This window comes from Parasteatoda tepidariorum, chromosome 4, assembly GCF_982258835.1.
Source record: "Parasteatoda tepidariorum strain Cologne lab strain chromosome 4, Ptep-v5.0, whole genome shotgun sequence".
NCBI classification, from domain to species: domain Eukaryota; kingdom Metazoa; phylum Arthropoda; class Arachnida; order Araneae; family Theridiidae; genus Parasteatoda; species Parasteatoda tepidariorum.
In genome coordinates, this window is record NC_141758.1 from 49,395,742 (window position 1) to 49,422,622 (window position 26,881).

A 26,881-nucleotide genomic window follows, 5' to 3' on the forward strand; every position below is an offset into this window, starting at 1 on the left:
AGCTAATTTTAAATACTTAATAAACAAAACATTAAATTTTTTCTTTAGTTATCCTTTTCTTTTCATTAAAACATGAATAAGTTATGTGACACTGTTGTGAATATATTTTGTGATATTCAAAATAAGCCTCAACCGTTTCAGCGTTAAGTTACCGCTGATGCATGAAATGCCGGTAATCTATAGAACCTGTTCATTTTATAGAATGCCTGGTAAATTATAAAAAAAGAAAATGGTTTCATAAATGGCCTAGTTGTTGAATAAATTGCCTATACCTTGTATAAAATGACAAATGGACTTTATACGAAATATGAAATATTTAAATCTTCTTATACTTTTCCTAGTTATTGTATAGAATTCCTGTGGGCTTGTCAGGAATAGTTCTATAAAACACCTAGCAATGTCTGAAATATTAAATGTTTCATACATTTATCTTTTGTCATTCTATAAAATAACTGGGCAATCAGCGAAATGTTAATTATTTCCTACTTTACTGGTAAAGAGGCATTGTCTAGCCCGATTCCATGCATTGGTGGCAAAATAAATTGTTATCGTGAAAAATTGATTTTTTTAAAAATTAATTACACTCGCTATGACGATTTATTTTAAAACCATCATTGCACACACCACATTAAATTAATATCAGGTGATTGGCGAAACTCGATATCAAACCAAATAAAATAAAACACTGTTACATAAATATTACTATTTCTTCATTATAAAGAATTATCCTTCATTCCCTTTCCCTGTTTCCCGACATTTCGTACACATTTAATTTCTTATTTGTATATTGCTTCATATTAATACCTTATTCGCTTATTATAATTGTGAATTTCTTTTGAAAATATTTTATTGACTTTGTTGACTTTTTCGTCAGAATATATTTCTGTCGTTCAAAGTGTTTTACTTAAATTGATTAGGTGACTGCAGATGCTTATTCTAGTGTCTTACTCTCTGTAGTACCTGTTAAATGATAAGTTGAGAAAAATATTTCAGTTTCTTCTTCTTTTGGTTTTGATTTCGACATTAAATTAAGTTAATTGGTCCAGGTACTTTTCTTGGGTACTTGCAACTCGAGAAGATGTGATGTAATTATGCCTAACCACGTGATTCAAATCAGATTTAATTGGGTACCCGTGTCAAGCACGTGTGTCGAACTTGATTGGTTTTTGACTCGACAAATGCCATGATGAACCGACAAATGCGTCAATGACGTCATTTACAGGCATTCAATTATCCTTTAGTTACATTATTGTATAATAACAAAAAAATATTTTAGGCAATTTTTTATCGAGCATGAGGTTTTGCTTCACCTGATATTTTTATTTATTTTTAAGAAAATGCAAATGTTTATAAATTTTAGAACATTCATTAAAACGATACAAAACCACAGAGGTTTATACAGGTTTGTTTTCAACATCAAGAACATCTTGGAAACATACTTATACAATTACCAGGTAACACCTACTGCAAGGAAATATTGTTTGCTCATTTTTTAAATTCGTAACAATATTACTTAACATTGAAGATTAAATCATAAGAAAATAAAATATAATTTTTTTTAAAAATACTACTTATTCCTTATATGAATTGCAAACCATGAGAATGTAACAGTATAATTTATGTAGAAGAAAAAAGCAGTTAACGTTACAATAATGAATTAATTTGCCTTAAAAACTGCAGGAAAAATCTGGGGTATACATAGAAATTATAGACATAAAAGCCTGTAATTAAAAAAGGAAAGAAAAGCTTTCTATTAAATAACAATTAGCATACTGAAAATTAGGGTTTGTGTTAAAAACTATTTAATATTAGATAACTTTTAAAGTCAGAAATTTCTATAATTTATCACGAAATAATGTAATTTCATCTTATATTTGGAAAATAGTTAAATTTTAAAATATACTAATCATTCAATAACAGTAATTATTGACTTTAAATAAAAAATCATTACATTTTCAGTCATTATGTTTATTTATTAGAAATAAAAAATTGTTGAAAGCCAGAAAATAAGTATTGATGTTTAATAAAAATATATACTATATGTATGTGCTTTTATTAGAATTTTAGTTTTTTAGAAAAATTTAAAGTACAGTGCACAAAAAAAAGGACTACCCTGAATAACGTTTGATCTAATGATCAGATCTTCACGTTCTATGACTCAATTATAATGGTACGAGGAGGTGACCTCAAATATGCTGCTTAAATAGTACAGTCGATATTTTAAATTTCAAGATCAGACTTACTCGGAATAAACATACCTTTTTTTCAACGGATTTGGATTTCTGACCCCCAAAATACAGATTGAGGGCAGCCACAATCTGGGAAATGTGGTCCCAATAGTTTCGTCAGAAGAGAAGTCAAAAGTCTGGGTCCTGTAATGTAAATTTGATTTTTTGCGTAGTTCGCTATATCTAGAGAATCTTTTAAGAAAATTGAAAAAATTTTGTGCTCAATTATAAAATTTGTTTATCCGAAGACATTTAATGCAAAAAATAACTTTTAGTAAATATCCATTATTTTTTAATATTTTATTTAATAATGGTCGAAAAAAATTGAACTGTAAGGCATACTATTTTTGAATCATTTGAAAGAATGTAATTTCAAATGGCAAAATTCGAAATTTGAGCGAAATTGGCTGAATAGTTCCTGAGAAACTGATTTTCAAAAAAGTCAGATGCTTAAAATCTGGAACTATTCGATCGATTTTGCTCAAATTTCGTATTTTGCCACTTAAAATGATGCAAATAAATTTAATACATTATAATTTAAATTTTTTTTTTCGATTATTACTAAATAAAATACTAACAAATAATAAATATTTACTAAAATTTTGTTTTTGCATAGAATTATCTTTGGACAAACGAATTTTTAAATTGTATGCAAAAAAATTTAAATTCGCTCAAAAATTTTAATGAAATACTTCAAAAAATTTAATTAAAATAAAGGGGTTCAAACTTTAGACAGCTCTCCTGACTAAACTATTGAGATCATATTTTTCAGATTGTTGTAACCCCTATATTTTTGGTGTCTGAAATCCAAATCCATCGAAAGAAAAAGATATATTTATCCAGAGAAAGTACATTTTCTTCTCTAATTTCCTAACTTAAATTATCGCCTGCGCTTATTGAATAGCACATTTGAGGTCACCTCCTCAAATAATTAAGATTGAGTCCTAGAAAGTGAAGATCCGATCATTAGTTATGAAGGATATGACAAAAGTTATGAAGGATATTCCGTTTATATTCTTGCACACTGTACATTAGAAGCTTCATTCAGGTATTATTTTTAGTTCTATCTGAGTATTGAAACCAATTTCAGATAATTTAAACTCCAAATATTTATATAAAAAAATGACCAAAACTAAAATAGTCAGTTGGCAGTATGAGAAAAATAAATTTATAATAGAGCTCGGAAATTTAACTTATTTCCAAAAACGTATTTTGGCACCAAGTGTGTATAAGCCTTAATGCTTAACAGCATAGGCTTTAAAAATTGTGCTTGACAGTATTCATATACATATGTGCAATACAATTACAATTCAATTAGTGGGCAAGTAGAAAATTATCTGCATACATTGGTCGTCTTGTTCATATCAACAATACGTTAACTTTGCTTAAACAATGGAGCCTCATTATTTTCGCTCGTCTTATTCAGGAGTTAAATAGCGTCAGTAATGCTTTGCAGTCAGTTGGAGAGCATTATTAAGGCTGGAATATTTGAAAGATTCCACAAAACACTCTGAACCATTGTAGTGTTACCTCACCAATCGATATGTACCTTAGCAGAACAAAGATACTAATGCTATCGTGATTATTTTCAGTCACGTAAAGCAGTTTTTTTATCGTTACCTTCGTCTATTACCGTCTGTCGTTATTTACGGGAATCCTCTTCCCATTAATTGATAGTTTTCATTTTATATTCAATCTCTTCCAATATTCATTTAAACTCATATAATATCTCTTTGAACTTCCTCAAGGTTTATTGCAACTCTTTCAATATTAACCTTTTCAATATTTATTGAAACGCTTCCAATTTTAGTCAGAACTTCTCCACAACAGTGTACCCAACTTAAATAAAGCCATCTTGATTTCGTGCCAGTGCTTTATGTAAAGAAAATCGATGAAAACTTAACATATATATTAAGATAGTCTACCATTAGACAGATATTTACTAGGAATAACTTACTTCCTACTCCTCCTGGACTGGACTTCACCTAGGCTGTAATCACTTCCGGCCTAGCAGTGACGGAACTGATTCCCCCTAGTTTGGATGTAGGCTTTCTTAATATATACATTTGATTATCATTTGTTGTCTTTGTGTACAGTTATGGCACAAAATCAAGAGGCGAGACACATTGAAGGAGATTAGCATCAATATTTAACTCTCTTAAATATTGGCAAAACTTCAAACATTAATTCAATGTTTCTAAAACTTTTCCAACATTTGCCAGAATATATTTACTATTATCGCATTTTAATAATATAGCTACTTCATTCAAAATCATATTGGAGGAATAAAACACTTTCCAGGGATCTTCCGATATGCCCTTACCCAAGTCTGCTCTCCCAGTAGTCAGTCACTACTTAAGCCGAACTCGTTTTCTAGGAAATATGCAGATAATTTCAGACTTACCCTGACAGATATAAAGTTTAATCAACATCTTTGGTTGGAGATTTGAGGGGGATAAACTGGCCAGTTCTATCTTCTTCATTAACACCGGATGCCACTTTGGTTCTTGTCCAAGGATAGCGGAACCCTCGCAACAATCTATTATCGTTGGTATCTTCATGACATCGAAATGAGTCATCTGCAGAAAAGACAGCAACATTTTTAGAAAAGCTTAACTGCTGTTGACGGGGAATAGAAGTTGCTGGCGCTGACTGCTGCCTGCGGTACTGCTTGTTTCCCATATTCTGTTGTGACAAATCTGTAGAGTTTCCATCCCATGTTTTTGATAATGCTGGGGTACGAACACTGTATTTTCTTGAAGCTGCTGGACTTTCACCATCCACGGTTGTGTATCCTGTGTTCTGACACACAGAGTGGAGTCTTGTCAACCTACTTTTCAAGCAAGGACAAAATATCAGGATGAATGTCCTTCGGTATTTTTGACTCAAAAGACAGTAGAGAACAAAGTTTCCGGCGGCATTGACTGCTACCAGAAAGTTGAATATATTGCCCAAACCACGCAACAGAAGATCTTCATTGCTTCTGTCTTTGATATGATGGAATGCTTTATAAAGAAGGGTGATTGCTGTCGGAAGCTGGCACACAAGAAATAAAATAACTACAGCAATGAGCATCACAGTTATTTTGCTTTCTTGTCTCGCTTGGCTTTCTCCTTCTCGCTTTCTGGTCATTGTTTTCCTTCTCGTTTTCGAAGAATGAACTGATTTGATTAGAAATGCGTTAAAAACAGCCAATAAGAACAAGGGAATAAAAACGAAGAGAACGGAGATCACCCAATAATAAATCTGAACATAAACGGGATTGTTTCCCAAGTCTGAATACACCACTTGAATTTTTGTGGTGTTTGTTATTGTATCAATAACTTCAATTGTGTTCCATTCAAATCCAGTTGGCAACGTTACACAAAAACAAAAGATGAAAACTATCATTATCATTTTCTTAGCTCTAGATTCTGTGCATATCACTTTGCCTTTCATGGGATGACATACAGCGATATAACGCTCTATAGTGAATGTGACGGTTATCCACACAGAAGAGTTACTCGATACATCAGTTATTGTAAGCATGTAAGGCCACAATATCCAATAAAAATTGTATTCTTGTTCATGAATATGCGGATAGTGCTGCAATGATAATGCGAATGAGAACACTAAGTACGTTACGTCGAATATGGCTAGGGCCGCTAAATACCAGTTCGTAGAGCTGCGCATGCGCCTTTGTGTCATTATGAACACAGTCACAGTGTTACCAATCACTCCGATAGTCATGATAATGGGTACGAAAACTCTCTGAATCCAGAAGCGACTGTTTAACTGAAACGCTTCATATTCGGGGTCTGGTTCCATATCGTTAATATTTGGCTCGATCATGGTCCAATTTGTATCGTTGCAACTTACAACGGAAAAAGAGCAGTTTTTCCCACTGCAGTTGAGGTTCTCGAGGAACCTACAGTTTGTTTCTTGATCAGACACGTTTAGCATCTCGAATTGTTTAAATGCCACTCACAAAAACATAAATCAATTTGATGTTTTCCATTTTTGATGCTTAATGAAAGACGAACATTAAGTGATTAAATCGAAATATATTCTCTTTAGATTCATGGCTAGTAAAATCAATATGTATGAAGGGAAAATAGAATGTGATAAATCATTTTTTATCTTTAAAAGCAAATAAACAATACTGTGATTTCTTTTAACATAAAAATTTCTAATGGTCTTTCACCAGCCTTGGGAAATTCTAATGCCGGTTATTTTTCATGTTATTTCTATGACATGCAAATTTCTTACAATTTTTTTTTCTATAATTAAATTAAATTGAAGCTTCTTTTGTGGAATAAGCAGTTCATAAGTCGACATCAAAATTAGTCACCTGAAAATAAATAAATTCTTTTTAATAAACAATTATGCAAAGAAAAACAAAATATTATATAGAAAATTTCAAAACAAAACAATTTTTTTCACTTTAAATGTTATTCTAGAGACCAAACACAAGCGATGAATTGATGATTAAAAATAGTTGAAATTTTACTGTATAGACATGCTCGGTATAGGTCCATAAATATTTTTTATGCTAAATCAAATGATATTAGATCAAGTTAATTAGTTAAAATGGTTTTAAGTATAAAAAATTCATTTGTATTCGTTTATATATTTGGGATTTCTTTTGTATTCTTTTATATATTTTATATATTTAGGATGTTATGTATATTTATGCATAAAAATGCATGAATTAACATATTTATGAACAACACTCTCAAAAATTCGAAACTATTGGAATATGGTCTCATATATATGGTCTAATATATAATTGAATATGATCTCATTCGATTAAAATTTTTAAAAAAATGCCTACAAAAAATTGCATTCTCATCTGGTTTAGAATGTTTATGCTTCCACTCCTTTTGAGACCCGTTTTTAATAAAATTTACTTCAAAGAAGGAAACAAACTTTTGATAACTATATTAAGCCAAAATCACTAAAGCCACAACTTTCATAATTATTTCTAACTTAATCTTTGTTTTTGGTCCTTAACTAATTAAGAAATGGCCCATAACCTGTTTTTTCTTCAAAAGCATTAGTACTTATCACCTTTATTTAACTGACTACACTTGAAACAAGGTATAAAATATATATTAAACTAATAAAGATTGAAATGAAATAATAAATAGCAGAAAGAGAGAGAGATTACTAAATATATTGTTGTAAACCGTATGGTTGATTACTAATATATTGCTGTACTTCCGTCTCCCAGAGGTGTCAAAAATATTTAGTGGTAATATAGGTATTTATTTATTATATTTATTTTTTAAATGTCTTCCAGAATTTCATTAAATATTGAATATTTCTCATACGCAACATTTTTTTTAAATGATGATAGGTCGCGGTTTTTGATTCAAATTTTTTTTTCGTATGCCTGTTTAGGCAGTGGGGGTGCGATTGTTTCTGTTTTTCAGTGGCGCCATCTATGGCCAGGAATTCGACTTCTGTCACTCCATTCGCACTACCACAACCCGTTTACAGGGCGGATCACATTCACACACATTCACACACAAAGGAGAAAGAACATAGAACACACCGAGAAAGAAACGTCCATGCCTTGCCCGCGATTCAAACCCAGGACCTTTCTGATGCAAGGACAGTTCCCTGCCCCCCTACACAGGCCGGTCGGCTTTTGATTCAATCTTGATATAAAATGGTCTTTATCCAAGATTAATGCGAACCTCATTATGCGTAAATTAGTATAGTTAAATATAAGATTTTTTTCAAGCTTCCATTTTCTAAGCATTTGTAAACCTTATTAGAGTTTTGTGATAAAGATTGCTGCTACTTTAAAATCAACCTTACAATGCTCTTGGGATAGATTCATACATACTACAAACAAGAATACATCATGCATACATACTACGTACATGCACTACTGTACTGTATGTACAAAGATTATAAAATATACTCTGCCAACCCTCAATTAGGGATTACTTTACATTTTGAACAAAGCCGTTTCTTTGTATCTGACTGCATATTAAAAAAAAATTCTGCAAGCCCTGAATTAGTGATTACTTTATGTTTTGACTAAAGCCATTTCTCTGCATATGACTGCACTTTTCATGGAAACTTAATCATCATTGTTTTATTCTCATATTTTACACTTCATTTAAAGTCTCGTAAGAAGCCTTTCGAACTTCATAAAATATTTTCTTATTTTGCTGACTTAAAATCCTGAGAAGTATTTTTTATTTCCAATTAAATGTTTAATTATCGTATCTAATACTCTAAGATTTCTGAAAATCTCGAGTATTTGCTCTTCAGTTTGAGGAAACCATCTCAAGAGCAAGTTTTTAAGCAATTGAGATGCTTTTAATTAATGTCATACTTTAAAAGAAGAATGATCGATAGCATCACCAACCAGACGATTAAAGTATTCTTTGTCTGGAATAAAAAGAGATTAAAGTACATACACTTCATTTACCTCCTTTAAAATGCTTTGAAAGTTAAAATCTTAAACTTGTCGAATTTGTATGGAAAGTTTTCTTTTATTGAGAAGAATAAAATTAATCTTTAAAGTGTTTATATACACTTCAATTATTTTTTTTAAAAATATAAATAAAATTATATTTAAAAACTCTGCCCGAGAAAGATATTTAATATACTAAACTAAGAAAAACAATAATAAAAATGGGAGACACATAAAAACATTAATCATGGGCTCAATAAAGTAGAAAGAAAAAAATAAAGCTGTTGCTTGGAAAGGCTGCACAGTTTTTTCCAAAAGTAACAATAAATATAAAATCTATACCAAAAATTGTAAGTCAATTACTGTTATGAATGCAATGAAGAGTGTTTTGAATTATTTAAAAGTAAGAACGCTACAGAATTATAGTAAAAATTTTTTGAATATTTTGCTTTATAAAAAATCTGAAAAACCCTTTTTTCATTTCCAATTAAATGTTCAAATGACCGTATTTAACATTAAAAATATCAAACAAGAATCTTTGAAGAAAGAACAGCACATGGAAAAAAAGTAAAGACAGACCCAAAATCTTAGAAAAAAGCTATTGAAACTCTAAATGAATAGGTGAAACATACATAACAGTATAAAAAAAATTAATGCAGTGAAAATTAGTATAGACTAAAACTAAATTTATGGTCGTAACAAGCAAGATAGTTTAAACAGCTGAAAAAGACAAACAAATACACAGGGATAATTACAAAGTTAAATTAAAATTTCTTAAGAAACACATAAAAACTATAAAAACAAAACATGAACATGGGGATAAGAACAACACATGGGGATAAAAATGAAACCTTCACGTTAAAATTATGCATGTAAAAGAGCCGACACGTGTAGTATAAAAGAGAAAACTTTAAATTTATTTATTCTAAATTAAACAATTTTTGCTTGCAAATACACAAATTTCATATATAAGGATAAAAAAACTTAATTTAGAAAGCATATTTTAGACTTTCTATTTAAAATAATATATAAGATATAAAGTTGAATTTTTATTTGTTTATCCTCAAAAAATAAACGTAAGTATCAAATAAATTGTACCAAAAAAGAATATTTGATATAATCCCAAATTTAATTTACTTATTTTTTTAAAAGTTTAATTCTGCTTGAATAAATATGGTTTCGATCAAATTCTTTCTCATATCAAATTGATAAGGAGCACCTGTATCTGATGTTGTCAGCACAATGGATAAAGTTATTTTTATTTTTTATTGCATAAGGAAAACATAAATCCCTAATTTTGTGAATTCTGCAACAAATTGGGAATTTTTTGTCATTATCCAGGGAATGAATATTATTTTAAATTAGATAATACAATTTTGATAAATTTAATATAATTGAATAACTAATGATATAATTGGAATATATTTACTGATTCTGTAAAGTCTGTAGCCAATCGGGAATGCTCTAGTTATTATTCAGAGTATATGTATTATTTTGAAATAAGTAAATGATATAAGCTAAAAAAAGAGCTTTTTTTTCTTCTAAGATATATTATTTATGCATCATAATTATTTAAACATAATGCCTATTCTGAATATTTATTATTGACATTTTCTAGCAAATAAATGTACATTTCTATACTTCTAAATGCCTTCTTTAAACATTTAAATATTTCATTTGAAATATTTGAAATGAAAAATTTGAATGAAAAAATACAAATGTTAAACAGCATAAAAATAAAATAAATATGTACATCAGATAAACATTTCAAGATATAGATGATATTATCGTTGTATGATTCCATTATATGATACACGTTATATGATTACGTTAGATGACACACGCTCTATGATTCAATTTTGAAAATGGAATTTTTTCTGATTCCGAAACTAATTTTTAACCATGAAAATAGATTCCATTTCGGAGTTAAGTTTTTGTTTAGAAGTACATTTTGCGAAAAATAAATAAGAAAGTTTAATAAATGGCATAGAATATATTTATACATGTGATATGATTCCCTTTCAAAATGATATTTCCACTGATTTCGAAACTTGTTTAAAACTATAAAAATATTTCAATTTCAGAATTAATTCTTTTGTTAAGAAGCACTTTCCATGAATGAGAAATAAGAAAGTTTGATAAATGGCTTAGATATCATTCTATTTTTCAAAATGGTATTCTTCTGATTTCATAAATTGATTTTAAATTATAAAAAATAGTTCCATTTCAGAGTTTATGTTTTGTTGTTAAAAAGCACATTCCATAAATGGTAAATTAGAAAGTGTGATAAATGGCTTAGTGTGATATAATTCCATTATAAAAATAGTATTTCTTCGGAATAAAAAACTGAGTTTAAGATATAGCTTTAATGTAGAGTAAATATGTCTATAATTTTTCAGAAATAAACAGTACTTTGGTAAAAATCTTCTACAGAAACTAAGATATCATGAAGCTTAAAACCTCTATATAGAATAAACTGATGAAATGGAAAACATGAAATGAGCTATTTGCGTGCGAAATGCAAAACTTCTGCCTTTATAGTAAACTTCAAAGAGTTATAAAATTGAAGATCATTAAAAATACTACGTGCTACATGAGGTATAAAATCATTTTATGCTTTAGTTTAAGATTTTTGGAATGAAAGTTACATTAAATGTATTTATTTACTTCTTAATGCTTCCCGTAAACAGAAATATAAGTTCAGCCTTAGATTTTCTTAAGATTGAATGCATAAGATGTAACAACTTTATACACAAAACTGTCATTTGAAAATTTTCTTTATATAAATTGTTTATAAACAGTGTATAAATAAAAAATTGTTTCTTAATTTTGATTATATTTAGAGAGAAAAATACTAATTTAGAGATCATTAGCTTAAAACAACCTTGGTCTACTTAAGAAAAGACCCGAATTAATTTTAAAAACAGGAATTATTTGCAAAATTAAAATGATTAAAAAGTTAACAAAGTCTGCAATTTGCAATAATAAAAATTCAGTTTAATATTGCTCATTAAATAGTACTAACTTAACTAAAGATTTAAAAAAATTTCCATAAAGTAGTTAAAATCGAAAAATATAGCCAAAAACTTTTTCAGATTTCATTAAAAAAATTTCAATGAACTTAAAATTATAAAATATTTATAAGCTACTTTTTACTGTTATCTAAAATTTAATATATTCTATTCAGGGTAAATTTTGGAAGAAATTTGGCCCATTAAATAACCCTACAACCTTTTGAAAGATATAATTATTGTGTTTATTGTTTTCACACGGTAATTTTAAATTCACAAAATCATGAGTAAAATTTTCTGAAAATCGGACTTTTTATAAGAATCCAAGACGAATGTGATTTTTTTATTTTTAAACAATGTCTGGAATAACTTTTAGTATTAATCTTGTATTTATTAACCTCCCATTTTTAGTTGTTCTTTTTTTAAAATTGTTCTGAAAAATTTTGCACTTAGATATACCATTATGTCAATAGTTTTAAAATTAATCACTTAGAAGTGATTAATCAGAAACTTCCATCAGGTTTTGTTAGCTCTATAAAAATACCTTAAACTATTGGTTTTAAATTAGTGAAACTTTGTAGTTATATTACAGCAGGGTCTGTCTATACAGCTCAAAAGATTATCTATTCAGAAATTTAAAATCAGATATGGTTACGAAATTTGCCAATTTGTATCTGAAATTAATATTAAAATGCATAAACATTAAAGAGATTATAATAAGTTTTAATTTCCACACACTACAGAGTGTTCTGTTATAGCCAACCTAACAGTCATCCCCACACTTAACTCATTTTATTACCTGTTTCTTATCCTGTATTTACTATTCTTATCCTGTATTCAATATTTACTACATTTTTAACCAAAACATTTTACTGTCTGTACCACTTTCTGACTAATTAAAGTGCTTAAATGTTAGCTGAAGCTATCTAATGATAATAGAGATAATATAACAATCGTTTCCAGTCCAATAAAAGCATATATATATATATATATATATATATATATATATATATATATATATATATATATATATATATATATATATATATATATTATGGGTTTACGACTGCTAATGTTCAACTTCGTAGCCTCGTAATTTTAACCCCAATCCAGAAGACATTGGAACTCCTGGATCAAGTATTGGGAGAAATTTGCTTTCGTGGAGGACTTTTTGATCGAGATAACCCGCATTTGCGTTGCATGGGGAGGAAGACCACGAGAACCTCCCACGATTAGCCTGATGGCAAGGGGACTCTTACCCATGATCCGTCTACCACTGAGGATATTTCACGTCAGCACTGTGGTCGGTGCAAGCTGAATACGGAATTGGTATCGACTGGGATTCGAACCCGGTTCGTCTGATTGAAAGGCGAACGCTCTATCCCCTGAAACATCACGGCTCAAGCATAATTTTCGTAATTATTTTTGCAAATTATAATTAATATTCTCATTTCCATAACTTTCGTAATACTCTTCGCATAATTTTATTATCGTAATATAACCAAATGAAGTTCATGATCAATCAAAACACCAACTAATTCAAGATTAACTAAAGAATTCAAATTTTTACTGGAGCTCTATGCTGGAAGGCAATATTTTTCATATTTTCTAACCACTGCAAGAAGGAATTTATCCAATAATATCCTCATCCTGAATTTATTGCCAATCAAAGTTCTGACTACTATAAGATTAGTTTGAAAAGTAAAATTTCAACTGAAGTTCTGTATTAGATAACATTACGAGTTTCAATCGCTAAAAATAACCATTTCTGACAGCCAAAATTCGAATTTATCATTGATAGAAATTTCGACTACTTACGTGTCCTCTAAGTTTGATTATGTCCTCAACGCTGCAAGCAAAACTTTACGCCGAATACAACGCCAATCAGAATTTCCTATCGATATCTGACTAGCTAGGTTAATATATTCTCAATTAAAGCTTTTGTTAAATTATAATTTAAATTTTGACGATTTTACAATTTTACAAATTTACAAGCAAATTTACAGAACAAATTTACAAGCAAACAATTCAAAAGAAAAAGTAATAAAATAGAAAAAAGAATAAAAACTGCATATTTTTACAAGTAGAGTAAAAAGCAGAAAATAATTCTGTTTCTGACAGATCAAAAACGAAGAGCATAGAGCATACAAACTTGTATCACCCCTGAATGAATCTCCCCCACACTTCTACAGTTTTGGTTTTGACAAAAAACTTTTAATTTCTTCATTAATTCCATTCATAAGAGTATATTTTTATTCTAAAAAAACATTTTTATTTAGATATAAATAAATAAGCACTGAAATAGCACGAGAACTTTTATAAAATGTTAAAATCATTGTTATCAAAATCTAACGATTTATTGATGGTGTCAATCAATAAAAGTGGGAAAAAATCATCATAATCAGTTTCAATGATTATGATAATCACCATTCACTTTCATGATAGTCAATATGACTTTGATCTTTCAGATCATGCCATATTGAATAATTTGATTATGACATTTACAACTTCAACGGCAAATCTATTATTTTACATTAAAAAAGATAATTATCACATACAATGGGCATAATTTAAGAATATTTTAAAAATTTTTCTTAGAAAAGATCTCAACCGAACATTTGTGTTCTTCGAAGTAATAGTTTCAAACATTATTTAGATGTCATAAAAAACATTAAAACCAATTATTGTTTTTTTAAACCTTTCTCAGCTCGTTAAAATTAAAACTTTAAATTAATTAAAAGAATGCTCATTTTAAAATAGTTCTTACATATTATGCTTACTACATTTTAAGAATATTTTCAATATAAAAAAGACATGACTTGTAGACCATGTTATTGTCATATTAAGGGTCAAAACGCTTAGTCGCTATTTTGAAAGAAACATTAAAACCCATTGTTCTTATTTAAAATCCTCTTACAACTCTTCTAATTATAACATTTAAAAATTGTTTTTATTTTAAAATAGTCTTATTTATCTATTAGAAATAAGTAAGTTTGAATAAAAAATCCACATCAAAATAAACAGAAAATCTGATTTTATAAAATAACAAAGCTACCTCTTAATTCAATCGCAGCTAGTAGAAAATCTCCCGACAGCTTCCGTTTATAGCGACACCTTTTTTCTTAAATCTTTAAAAGGCTAGAAGAATTAAAAAATATATGTCATTGTCTTAAGCGATATGTTAAAAGGTGAATTAGATAAGATAAAGAAACTGCTTAACGTTATGTTTGCGTTATAAGGTTGATGGAATAAATAATTGTTTGTAAAGAAAAAAATGTTATCTAAAAAGATAAAACATGCTCATCTATTTAATTTTTTTCTTATATCTCATATATTTTTCGAAAGAATTGCGTACTTGTTTGCATGTAAGTTTAATCAAAGAAGAAATTCAATACAACAGCAAAAAATCCTTTTTTACTGTTATAAATTGATTTGGAAAGGCACTATTACTAAGAAGGAGTATAGAGAATAGTTTTTAAAGTTAAAATACGATGTTTGTTTAGTGCGCAAAAGGAAGGATGGCCTTGAACAATGTTTGATTTAATGATCAGATTTTCACGTTCTAGTACTCAATCTTAATGGTACGAAAAGGTGACCTCAAATATGTAGAGTTCCTAGGTTTGATCAGCGCCTTTCGAAGACTCCCCGTGTAGTAAATGGTGACTGATGCGCGTTAAATCTGTCTAGTTATGAAGTCCCTCATGTTCCCATAACAAGTCGATACCTCTGAGGATCCTGATTCAGGAACTTTCTTGTCTTCTGGATTGGTTCAAAATTACAAGGCTATGGAGTAAGCTACGGATATAAAATAATTAGTGTAGATCCGGGGTGGCTTAAGAGATAGGACATTCGCCTTTCAGTGAGGTGAATCGGGTACGAATTCCAGTGGTGGCTTATTGATACAAATTCTGCACTCTGCTTGCACCGACCACCATACTGACTTAAAATATAATTATTGGTAGACGGATCATGGGTTAGAATTCCCTTTTCCGTCATGCTAATCATGTGAGGTTTTCATGGTTTTCCTTTCCATGTAACGCTAATGAAGGTTAATTCCATCAAGAATTCCTTAACGAATAATATTTTTTCTCCAATACTTGATCCAGGAGTTCCCTTGCTTTCTGGAGCTTGGATTGAAAATTGCAAAGCTGCGAGGTTGAACATTAGTAGTCGTAAACTGAAAAAAATTTGGACGGCTGTTCAACTATGGTTGTAAAAATAAAAATAAAAATAGAAAAAATAGTTCAGGTCCGGGATAGCCAGCTTAGTAGGGCATTGGACTCGTGTACATGAGAACGGGAGTTTGAATAAAGCAGGCCGAAGAATCCCCCTGTATTAAATGGTGACAATAGATTATGCTTTTTATTACTGGAATATTTTTTTTACCAGAAATGTCATCACCATACACTACTCTGATTTTACCAGAAATTTATTTCTCTGCGTAAGCAAATAGTACATATATTATATACGCATGAAATAAAATTACTTAGACATGCTCTTATTTCACTAAAATAAGTCGAAGTAACAAAACACAGCTTAATTGCACACATTTCTGTTAATGTAAAATTTTGTTAGCAGCATATTTTTGTCTTCAGTATAATCTGAGAAAGAAATGCAAAATATACTATTTCTGCATCTTTTGATGGTCATGTGACCTACAGAAATATATGCCTGCTGTCAGAACCTTTCTGAATGTAAGTACCTCTTTTTGAAATCTTTTGACATGTGCGACACATGTCATTTTCTATAGTGAAGAAAGAAATCTCACGAGGAACACTTGTAAAACCTACGTGAAACTTATATGGTTGCAGGTGTCACTTTTTCACAAAAGAAAAAATAATAATGAAAAAATCTTTCAAGAAGTCTGATTTAAAAGGAAGAAAAGAAAAAATCCAAGCCAAAATCAGAAAAGAACTATCGTAATTTAGGTATAAATTTTTTGACGCAGATTGAAAGCCAGGGCTCTTTTTATGTATTTTTTTTCTGACGCTGAAAGTACAAGTAAAATGCATTTTTTTAATTTTAAAAAGTAGTCTAATAGTTGCAAAAATATCTGTTAGACATTTGAAATTATATTTTTACTAAGACATATAATAATAATATGATTTTTTTCCCTATATATTACAAGATATATCGATAATTGATTTAGTAAATTAAATAAATTTCAGTGATGAATAACTGTTTCACTTAGATATTTTCTTTTATTTCCAATGAGCTGCACAATCAGTCTTGCCGATGAGCAGAGCTAGTGCGTTCTCCAGAAGTGGTATCCACTCTTTCAGGACCACCACAATGGGTGATATACCATTGGTCATTTTAATTTGGACGTCTAGTTTCTGCCACACTAGATGGCAGCATCGAGACTATTTTGCCGGAAATGCCAATAGCCAATAAGGCACTCCAGGGATATTTTACATGCCGCATAATCATACGACATGGCCGGTGAGAATTTTCTGCATCCTGAAAATCCGGATTCTGGGCCGGGGATCGAACCCGCAGACTTGGGCTCAGAAGGCCGACGACACTTAGTTTCCCTTAGACATAAATTAATGAAAATAAGTGCAAATTGTATACGAGCCTTTTCATGAAGATTTTACCATAAACGCAGAAAAAGACACCACGTTTTATGCTGTCTTTCATTACAATAAATTTTTCACTTATTTTGTTCTTAAATAATACCAAATAATGAAAAAAGTTTGAAAAATTTGTTTAATAAAAATTCTGCATCAAGAGTTAAAGAATTTACTAATTCTATTTAAAAAAAAAGTTTAATGCTTAGTTAAATAATATTTTTTTTAAAAAGAATTGCCTATTACCTGTCATATTAAGTTTAAATAAAAATAAATTATTTTCTTTAATTTACTTTTTAGATCCTCTTGAGAAAAATATTTTTAGACATAAAGCCTCCTTAAAAGCCATTCATAGGACTCAGCAGTACTTATTTCCACGCTGCGTTTAGGACAGGAAATGAAAAATTCATTTTTCTATATGTGAGGCGTATTAAAGTGCTCTTAAAGAATTTTCAATGAAATCGTTGTAGGTCATAAAACAGTAATGAATTTTTATGGTCAATAGAGTTTTTATTGTATTTTATCTAATTCCATTTACTGCTTAAAAATACATTTTGAGCCACTTAAGCGAATAAAAATGCATCAAATGCATTTAAATACTATATTGAATTAAAAAGAGAAGTATTTTAGTACTCCTGCAAAATCACTTTATTTTGATCTTATAGTCGACTTTTAAATTTTACTTTTTAATGTAAATTCAATAGGTCTAAAGGAACTTTGATAGCCACCAGTATATTAAAAATAGTGTTAGTTCTTTTAAAGTATTTTTAATAAAAAATATCAAAATAAGTGCGTTTGAATGAGTTTTAAAATTACAAAAGTGCAATTATTAACTGAGTAACATTAATTTTGTAAGAATAGTGATAAGTATAGTAAAAAAATAAAAAGGAAAGTATCTAGATTAGTTATTATCCAATGATTAGTTTTTTTACTTATAAAGACTCAATATAATTAATATATATTATTTAGTTCTAGCTATTTAAGCGAAGAAAAACGGATCAAATGTTTTTGAATACCATGTTAAATTGTAAGAATATTTTAATTCTCTTTCAAAATCATTTTATTTTAACCCTATAGTTGAGTGCCCATTTGTTGCAAATTGAATAGATTTGAAGGGATTTCGATAACCAAAAGTATATTATATAAGTATTAGTTCCTTTTAAATTTTTTTTAATAAAAAATACAGAAAATATGCTTATATAAAATAAACGAAACTATGTTTTTCGTTTTCTTAACTATAGATTGAGCTATATTAAATTCATAAGGATAAAGACAATAACAGTGCTCAAAATAACAAAAGAAAAAATACCAATAATAATTTTTGAAGTAATGATCGGAATTTTTATGCATTAAAATTCGATATAATTAGATCGACAGTCTAACTTTTTAATTTTTAACTAATTAGCGAAGACTATATTTTGAGCTAAGAAATCATGCTCAATAAAATACTTTCACTGAATACGCATACTTTTATTTTGACTTATTCGAATTCTTGACTCTTAAAATGAAGAGGGTAGTCTCAATCTGGGAAATACAGTTCAGTAGTTTAAGCAGTTAAAAGTCCTGGCCCTTTACTGTTGTCACGATTTGCACCTAAAACAAGACACATTCCTGCATTTTTATTATTCAGCCACTAATCGATTGATTTCCATCACATTTTGGATTTTGCCATTTAAACCTAAATAGATAAAATACTGTGAAAATTTGTTTTTCTTCAATTTTAATTTATCTTTTCATTAAACTGATTTATAAAATTAAGGAATAATCACAAGGAATTAATTTTGCGTGGATTTAATTATCTTTGGGTAAGTACATTTTATGATCATACATAAAATTATTTTGATTCACTTAATTATTTCCGGAGATACAGCAAAATATACAAAAAGTGAAATTAACATTAAGGAGTCCAGACTTTCGGTCGTTCCCTTAGGCAGTAGCGCATAAGTAAAAATATAGGCAAGAAGGCTGTCTCTACATTCACTGTTAGAGTTTTAATTCTAAAATTATGGTAAAATAACCAGTAAAGATCATTTACCGGTTATTTTACCATAATTTTGTGCGGACAATTTTTACTTTTACGGTTTTGAAACGGTTTCAAAACCGTAAAAAAAGAAATGTAACTGAATATAGGAGCAAGGCTTTTCGCTCGATAATGGACAATGGACAGTGCAGGACACTGGAAATTCATCATGAGTTAAAGGAGAAAATACTGTGGCGTCGATGTTGGAACTCGAAACCCAGTTGTGTCGGTCATGAGACTGACAGATTAGCCCTGTCGCCTTTAATAAGTACCCACTACAAGAAACTAAGTTTTAGAATTTAGAAACAATTAAGTAAATTACTATTAAGTCAATTTTCTCAAAAAAATTTCGAACAGTGTATAATCATTCTTGAAAAAAGTACGATAAAAATACTAAAGCAGAGAAACATGGACTCATTCAAGATTCTTAATATTTATTTAACTTAACTATAATGTCAGTACTTTTTTCCATACTTTCAGTACTTTATTCTTTTAAACTATCAGTTCAAAGTTATATTTTATTTCTTATATATTCATATGTTAATATCATTTATAGTTTTTTGGAGCAAATATTTCCTAAATATGACTTAAAAGCATCTTTCAAAATATTTATAGCAAATTAAAAGTATTTATCAATTTTTTTTAAGAAATTAAATTTATCCTTATCAACACTGACATATTTCCTTTACTTACTGAATACATTACCTATTTCCATAATCTGATAGCTTGAATTGCATCTCATTCTACTCTAAACATGCCACAACTCTTATGAAGAATTAATCAAAGATGCGTTTCTAAAATCTCATGTAATTCCCGTAATCACCTAACATAGGTTCTCGATTTCTCCTTAAGTATCTTCATTTTGATTCTATAATTAACCTCGTCCGAAAATTTTCGGTCGAATCTCTTCGGAGGATTCTCATATCTCACCGAGGGTATTAAATGCTCATTATGCAATCTGCTATTCTAAATAGAGATAATCGTATCGACATAAGGTTATTCTAAAATCGAACTAAACTTTCTTCGGAATTAATTAGATGAGAGACAACTTAGTAACGTTTCTGTAAATAGGTGAGAGTTTAGATATGTCTGTTAAGTTTTTACCGCAATTAGAAATTGTTGTTGGTTTGAAAATCCTGTCGAGTGATTCTTAAGGAAGATAAAGTTTACTTTTAAATGATACTTTTAATTTTAATTATTCGAGATATAACACATAATTTGCTTTTAGGGAAAAATTATTGTAATTTCTTAAATATATTGTTCCTCTAGGCTAATAAAATAATACTTAAGAGAATTTTGAACTTTAACAAAATTAGTTAATAAAAAAATATCGTGAAATTAAATCTGAATTAAGACATAATGTACAATTTCTATTTTTAGATATTTGTTTTTAGATTTAAGTAAAGTTATTGTGTGATTCATTCTCATATACTGTCACTTATTGGTTTAATTTACTAAATAAATTGATAATTTTCATGCTATGATAGTCTATATATCTCAATTTAAAATCTAAATAAGTCACTCACTGTAAAAAAGTTTGTATCAAATAGCGGTATAAAATACCGTAAATCCGTGAAATTCCTTTTAACTGTAAAATATATACCGTAATACTTACAGTAATATTTACTTAATTAGAAGGTTTCAGAAAATTTAGAAAATTTAGATATATCAGATATTTTATTCCGTAGCATGTTCCAGTGAAAATGGATTTTTTGGTAAAAAGTACCATCAGCTTGTGTATCAGTATTTTTTACTGTAATTTGATCCAGAATTTCTTACAGTGCAGTTTCTATAAAATATAAATCAAAAACTATTTTTTGATGCTCTAAATAGGCTTTTCTTTTCAAAAAAAACTTTAGTAAAATCTGATATATATATATATATATATATATATATATATATATATATATATATATATATATATATATATATATATATATATATATATATATATATATATATATATATATATATATATATATATATATATATATATATATATATATATATATATATATATATATATATATATATATATATGGATATTCAAGTACGTGTCTACTAATTCTTCAAATTTTATAAAAAGGGATGTTCTAAGTTATGCATCATGAAGTACTTAGAAAAAAGTATGGGTAAAGCTAACAGAATATGGTAAAATTTAACTTTTACCGAAATGCTTTGAAAATGATTTTGGTAAAAATAACGATAGAATATAGTGTTTAATTGTGTAGGAAAATTCGGTAAATGTGGTAATTTTATCAAGATACCTAGATCATAGAAAAAGAGACATTAATTCGATTGAATTTGTTAGATTTTTTCACTAAATCTGTAGTTATAAAAACTATAATTTCAAAAACCAGAATTTCCGCTAAGTCGTTACCATATGAGCGTAAAACTATAAAAGGAATGGAAAAAGTACTGTATATTTTGGTTTAATAACCGGAATTATTTTCTCTTTACCGGAAATGTCATTACCAGAAAGTAGGGTAATTTAACCAGATTTTTTTTCTCCGTGTATAAAGGGCATTTTTGCATTCTTATCTAATAAAATTGGTTTTCATTGGTTTTCATTGCATCCAGGTCAATGTTACAAAAGTCAATGTTGCTTTATTTAATCCGAGAAAAATAAATGTGGCTTTGTTTAATTTTGGAAAAAAAATCACTGCGACTTTTTAGAAAACACAGTATTATATCTTATCACCTATTTTTTTATAAATCAAATCATGTTTATTAAAATTTTACCTCATTTAAAAAATAAAAACTGTTCTTATGTTCTACACTTCATTGATTTTCTAAACATTATTTAAGATGCATTTTATTAGCATTATTTTGCATACTTTGAATTGATACAAATGAGTGATACAATATAATGATGAAGATAAATGATACAAATCAAAACACATAAAACATAATATTTGATAGAAAAAAATTCTACGAATTTATTCGCATGCATAGACGATAACACCTGTAAATGTGTGTTATTTTCAATATAAATAAGCGAGATATATTTTACTCAATGATAAATATGAAATTTATTGGCAGGCTCTATAAATTTTTCTATTCTTCTGCAAATCTTCATAAATCGGTCATAACGCTTTTCGTAGAGCTTACTTTATTCCTTTGCACGCAAAGTAACGAAGAAAAAAATTAATTAAATTGGAAACTTCCAAATGCAGGTTTTTATTATCGACTAACTTACCTGTGAAACTCTTTCAAACAAAAGTAATACAAAACGAAAATGTCCGATAAAATGGCGAATTTAATAACTAAATTGCTTTTATTAAAATATAAAAGTGAATAAGAAAGCAATAATATTATGTAAAAGGCGCAGTAAAAATTTTCGATTCAGATTTCAGTAAAACGTATTGGCACTCAGGATGCCGGCACATTTTACCGTAAAATCCATTTTTACCGAAACATGTTAAGGAACAGAAAATTTGCTGTAACGCAACTTTTACAGTAATAATCACTATAAAACTACAGAATCCCATTAAATTAAATAAATTTTATTGTAAAAATTGAAATTTATGTTTTGCTGTAAAAAGTACGATACAATATTTTACGATAAAAGGGATTTTACTGATGATGCACCCAAAATGCAACTTTATACTGTAATTTGATCCGGAAATTTTGACAGTCTGGTTTAGTACAATTTAAAATCAAATTTATTCAAATCAAAAGTATTTACTAGAATTTTTTAGTATTATTTTTAAATTTGCAATATATTTTCAATAAAAATTAATAAAAATATTTATTCATTTAATCATGATAAAAAATATTTGGAGCTTGAACATCTCAATTCAGATTAAACAACATTTATAGATAAATGAATTTTTATAATAGCAAGCTCTTTAAAACGTACGAAGTTAATTAGCTTATTTTATTTTTCATTGTTGTCTCCTTTAAATAAAATTAAGTTTATTTCATTTAATTGTTAAATACAATAAACGTCATGGATTTTATTTCTGCAAAAGATAATTAATTGTAAAAAAATCGCATTTGGTGAAAAGATTTTTCCCTTTTTTTTGTTTTGATACAAGTCAAAAGAGAATTTGCTTAATTAATATAACAATATTTTTTTAAATTTAAAATCACACAAAATGCATACAATTTCAAAACTTCGTAATAACTAAAAAAGTATCCTTAATTAAATGGAGTATTAGTAAATGTATTTTTTGAGACAAAAAGACTTCTACATCCCCAGGAAAATGGTTTGAATGAAAGTTTTAATTGTTAGGTTTCTTTAATTACGATCAAATGTCTTTCAGAAATAAGAAAGTAAGCGTTTTCTGTTTATCGGCATAATTTTTAATATCTGTTTCTTATTGAATATTAAGTGATTTAAGGATAAAAATTGAAAATGTTTTTCATGATGGCAAAATATTATTCCGATGAAGTTAAAGCGTTATCAAAGTTAAAAAAATCAATTTAAGACATTAAATAATATTTAAATTTTAGATAATATAATTAGGTATAATTAGGTTAGGATAACAATAAAATATGCTTTTATAATATGCAATAGCATTTACTAAATCTGCTAAAATGTTATGATGATACTTAGAGCTTAGCATATTAACTCTTCTACTCGATTTACTTTTCAGCTTTGGATTTTTTATTAAATGTGTAGTAATAGGAAAATTGCTTTTTTTTTAAAAAAAAAAGAGATATTTTCTTGTAAACCATTACCATGTGAACGAAAAAATTTCCAGACGAATGGTTTAAAAACCATGTATTTTGGTCTTAAAAGCAGAATTATATTTTTTTACCAGAAATGTTCTTACCATACAGTACGATAATTTTATAGGAATTTATTTTTCAATGTGAAATGAAAATTAAAAACAGAAATTTTATAACTAAATATATCAAAACAAAATCTATGAAAATCCATATTAATAAATAATGAAATGAATTTTGAATAATGAAATATAAAAAAAAGTAATGAATTTAAGCAAATGATATAGAATAATCATATAAAAATGTAGATGGATTTTGAATAAAATAATAGTGAATGAATTAATACTGAATGATTTAAAATAAATTATAAATAAATGAGTTTTAATGAAATAATATAAATGAATTTTTGAAATAAAAGAATTTTACTAGACTATTATTTGTCTCCTGTGCTTATAAGATTTTAAATTTCTCTCAATGTTTGCAATAAAATAAAAATATTATCCCCGGACTCATTAGAAAAACTCAGCTACAATTTTTAATCAACAGCTTTCATATAGTGTTATTTATTATATTATTCCACTTATCCTGAAAATTTATAAATAAGATCATAAATTTTTCACAAATTATTGGTTTCAAAAATTTAAATGTTTCTTATCAGTATTCTTACTCTAAGATTTTGAAAATTACGAAAAATATAAATATTTAACGATATCCAATTCGAATAAAATTAGATAAGGAATGATGAAGCCTTAAAAGACGAATTCAAATTATCTTAAAATATATTAATATTCATCTTGTGTACATAAATTTATTCTAATTACCATGTGTTCTTTAAATTAAGTACACACATTTTTTTTAAAATTTACGTCAAAATTTATAATACAATAGAAAAAAAAAATGAGTCTGCTAAAAGCTAGGGATGTAATTTGCGAGTTCAGTGTGATCTTAAGATTCATTGTAATCTTTTTGAAAAGTTCAATGAAATATGTAGAACTTTCCCGAATTTTGAATGAATAAGGGCGTAAAATTATATTAAACTATTTCTGAAAAGTATACTTGAAAGTACATGAAATATACATATATATTCTTCCGTCATATAAGTGTGATAGTTTATGAAAAGAAATTGCTTGGGTAGAAAGTAATAACAACGTATCTACAATATCCAAGTACTGTGTAATAAAATTTTAAAGTATATTTTTAAAAATGGACTCAATGTACTTCATTGTAAACGTTATTTTTTTTAATTCAAAGTTGTCCCAGAATATTAAAATTGCAAATATTTCTAGTTCAGAAAAATAAAAATTCGCGAAGTATAAACGGTGAAAACGGAATGATCAATGATTACCCTTTATTTTTTAAATAGTTTAAAAAAATCTTGCTACCATCTGCATAATTACGCATGTATTAATTTATTTAGTTAAATCAAATTAAAAAGTGAAAATTGAAAATTAGAATTACATAGTTTCTACAAACTTATCATTAAAAGAATAATATAAAGGATATCTTTGTGATTTAAATCTATTTATCACTTCTAAATATTATTTCTATATTACTAGAATATTGTAAGCTTTTAGGTTTCTTAATTAAGATGATTTTTTAATTAATGTAATTAAAAAAATTATCTATTACATTTTTTTATGTTTAAGCCTACATTCTACACAAAACAATATATTGTTTTACAATCAGGTGCAGCATGAAATTATTTTTTCGGAATTAAAATTCCGGTAAAGATCCATTGGATACAAAATTGTCACCTTGGTCACATATTTTTAAAAAAAAAACTTTTTGAGCCACATTTAAAAATATTTAAGTCTTACAGTATGTTATAAACGAAGTTTAATTTCGTCTTTTTAAAAGTTAAAAAACATTTTTTTTCATGCTGAAACATAAATAATCTACATTATATAAAACGCTAATACGTATGTATCAATAAAACCGATGATATTTCTTTTCTCGCGTTGACAACAGTTTTCATTTTTAATTGATTTGCTTCGGCGCGCAAGAGCACGTAGTGAGCATCATATGGCCAATCTATATTATAAAAAAACTCTAATACGCTTTAATTGAAAGGCTTCCGCGCGCAAGAGCACGTAGTGAGCATCATATGGCTAATCGGGTGAATTCTCACTGAATTAACAAAAAAATTCTCACAAAATTATCTTCATCGAAGCCGATGCTTTACATGCGGCGTTCAGTACTATTTCATATTGTTTTACAACACATGGTTTTAGCCCTCTGGTGTGAAAGACTTTAGAACAAAACTTACAACAGTTACTTTTCTCAACAACTGAAATATGTGAACTGTTTGCAATTTCAAATTAATATTGAAATGCACAGGTATAGAATTTTCTACAGTGAAAAGTTTTCGGAACTTCAGTGTTTAAAAGAGTATACAAAAGCTAGACATTAAGAACGTATTCAATGAGCGAGCAAAGCGAGCATCGGATTGCGAAGCAATCCGAAATGAACTGCGAAAGCAGTTCCGGGGGTTGGCGAGCAGGGAGCGAAGCCTCCTAGCAAGACAAATTTTAGTTTTCAAGTTCAAAAACCTTAAGTAAAAAATATTATAAAGAAAACCGGTGAATGAAATGTAATTTAGCTCTCCTCAAAATTTTTTGCTCTTACTTTGTATATTACGAGGAGAAAGAAATTCTGGCAAACTTGCCATACTGTTTGGTAATGACATTTATGGTAAAAAAAAACATAATTGTGGTTAATAAAAAATAAACGGTATTTAAAGCATTCATTTTATAATTTTTCCGTTCATATGTTAACGGTTTTCCGGAAAACCTGGTTTTCAACATTGTAGTCTTTACTACCACACATTTAATAAAAAATACAAAACTGAAAAGTAAATTAAAAGAATAATTGGTTTTTTGGCCATGGCCATACTCCTAAGTATCTAAATTACCAAATTTTATCGCATATAATAAGACCATATCTTATTGCGAATTTTACCGAATTTA

The 26,881-nt window shown here is 28.0% G+C and overlaps 1 protein-coding gene across 2 annotated transcripts in view; it reads right to left on the minus strand.

Moving 5' to 3' along the window:
- Positions 1-3,657: 3,657 nt before the first annotated feature.
- Positions 3,658-26,881, minus strand: part of LOC107448206 (FMRFamide receptor) — a 98,248-nt gene continuing 75,024 nt past the window's right edge. Inside the window, exons 2-3 of one of the 2 annotated variants that reach the window (XM_016063322.4) lie at positions 14,707-14,789; positions 3,658-6,558 (exon numbers count right to left, since the gene is read on the minus strand). In XM_016063322.4, the coding sequence (XP_015918808.1) occupies positions 4,650-6,170 (1,521 nt within the window). In that variant the 5' untranslated portion in view covers positions 6,171-6,558; positions 14,707-14,789 and the 3' untranslated portion in view covers positions 3,658-4,649. The remainder of the gene's footprint in view (positions 6,559-14,706; positions 14,790-26,881) is intronic. The other variant, XM_016063323.4, reaches the window with a different exon arrangement.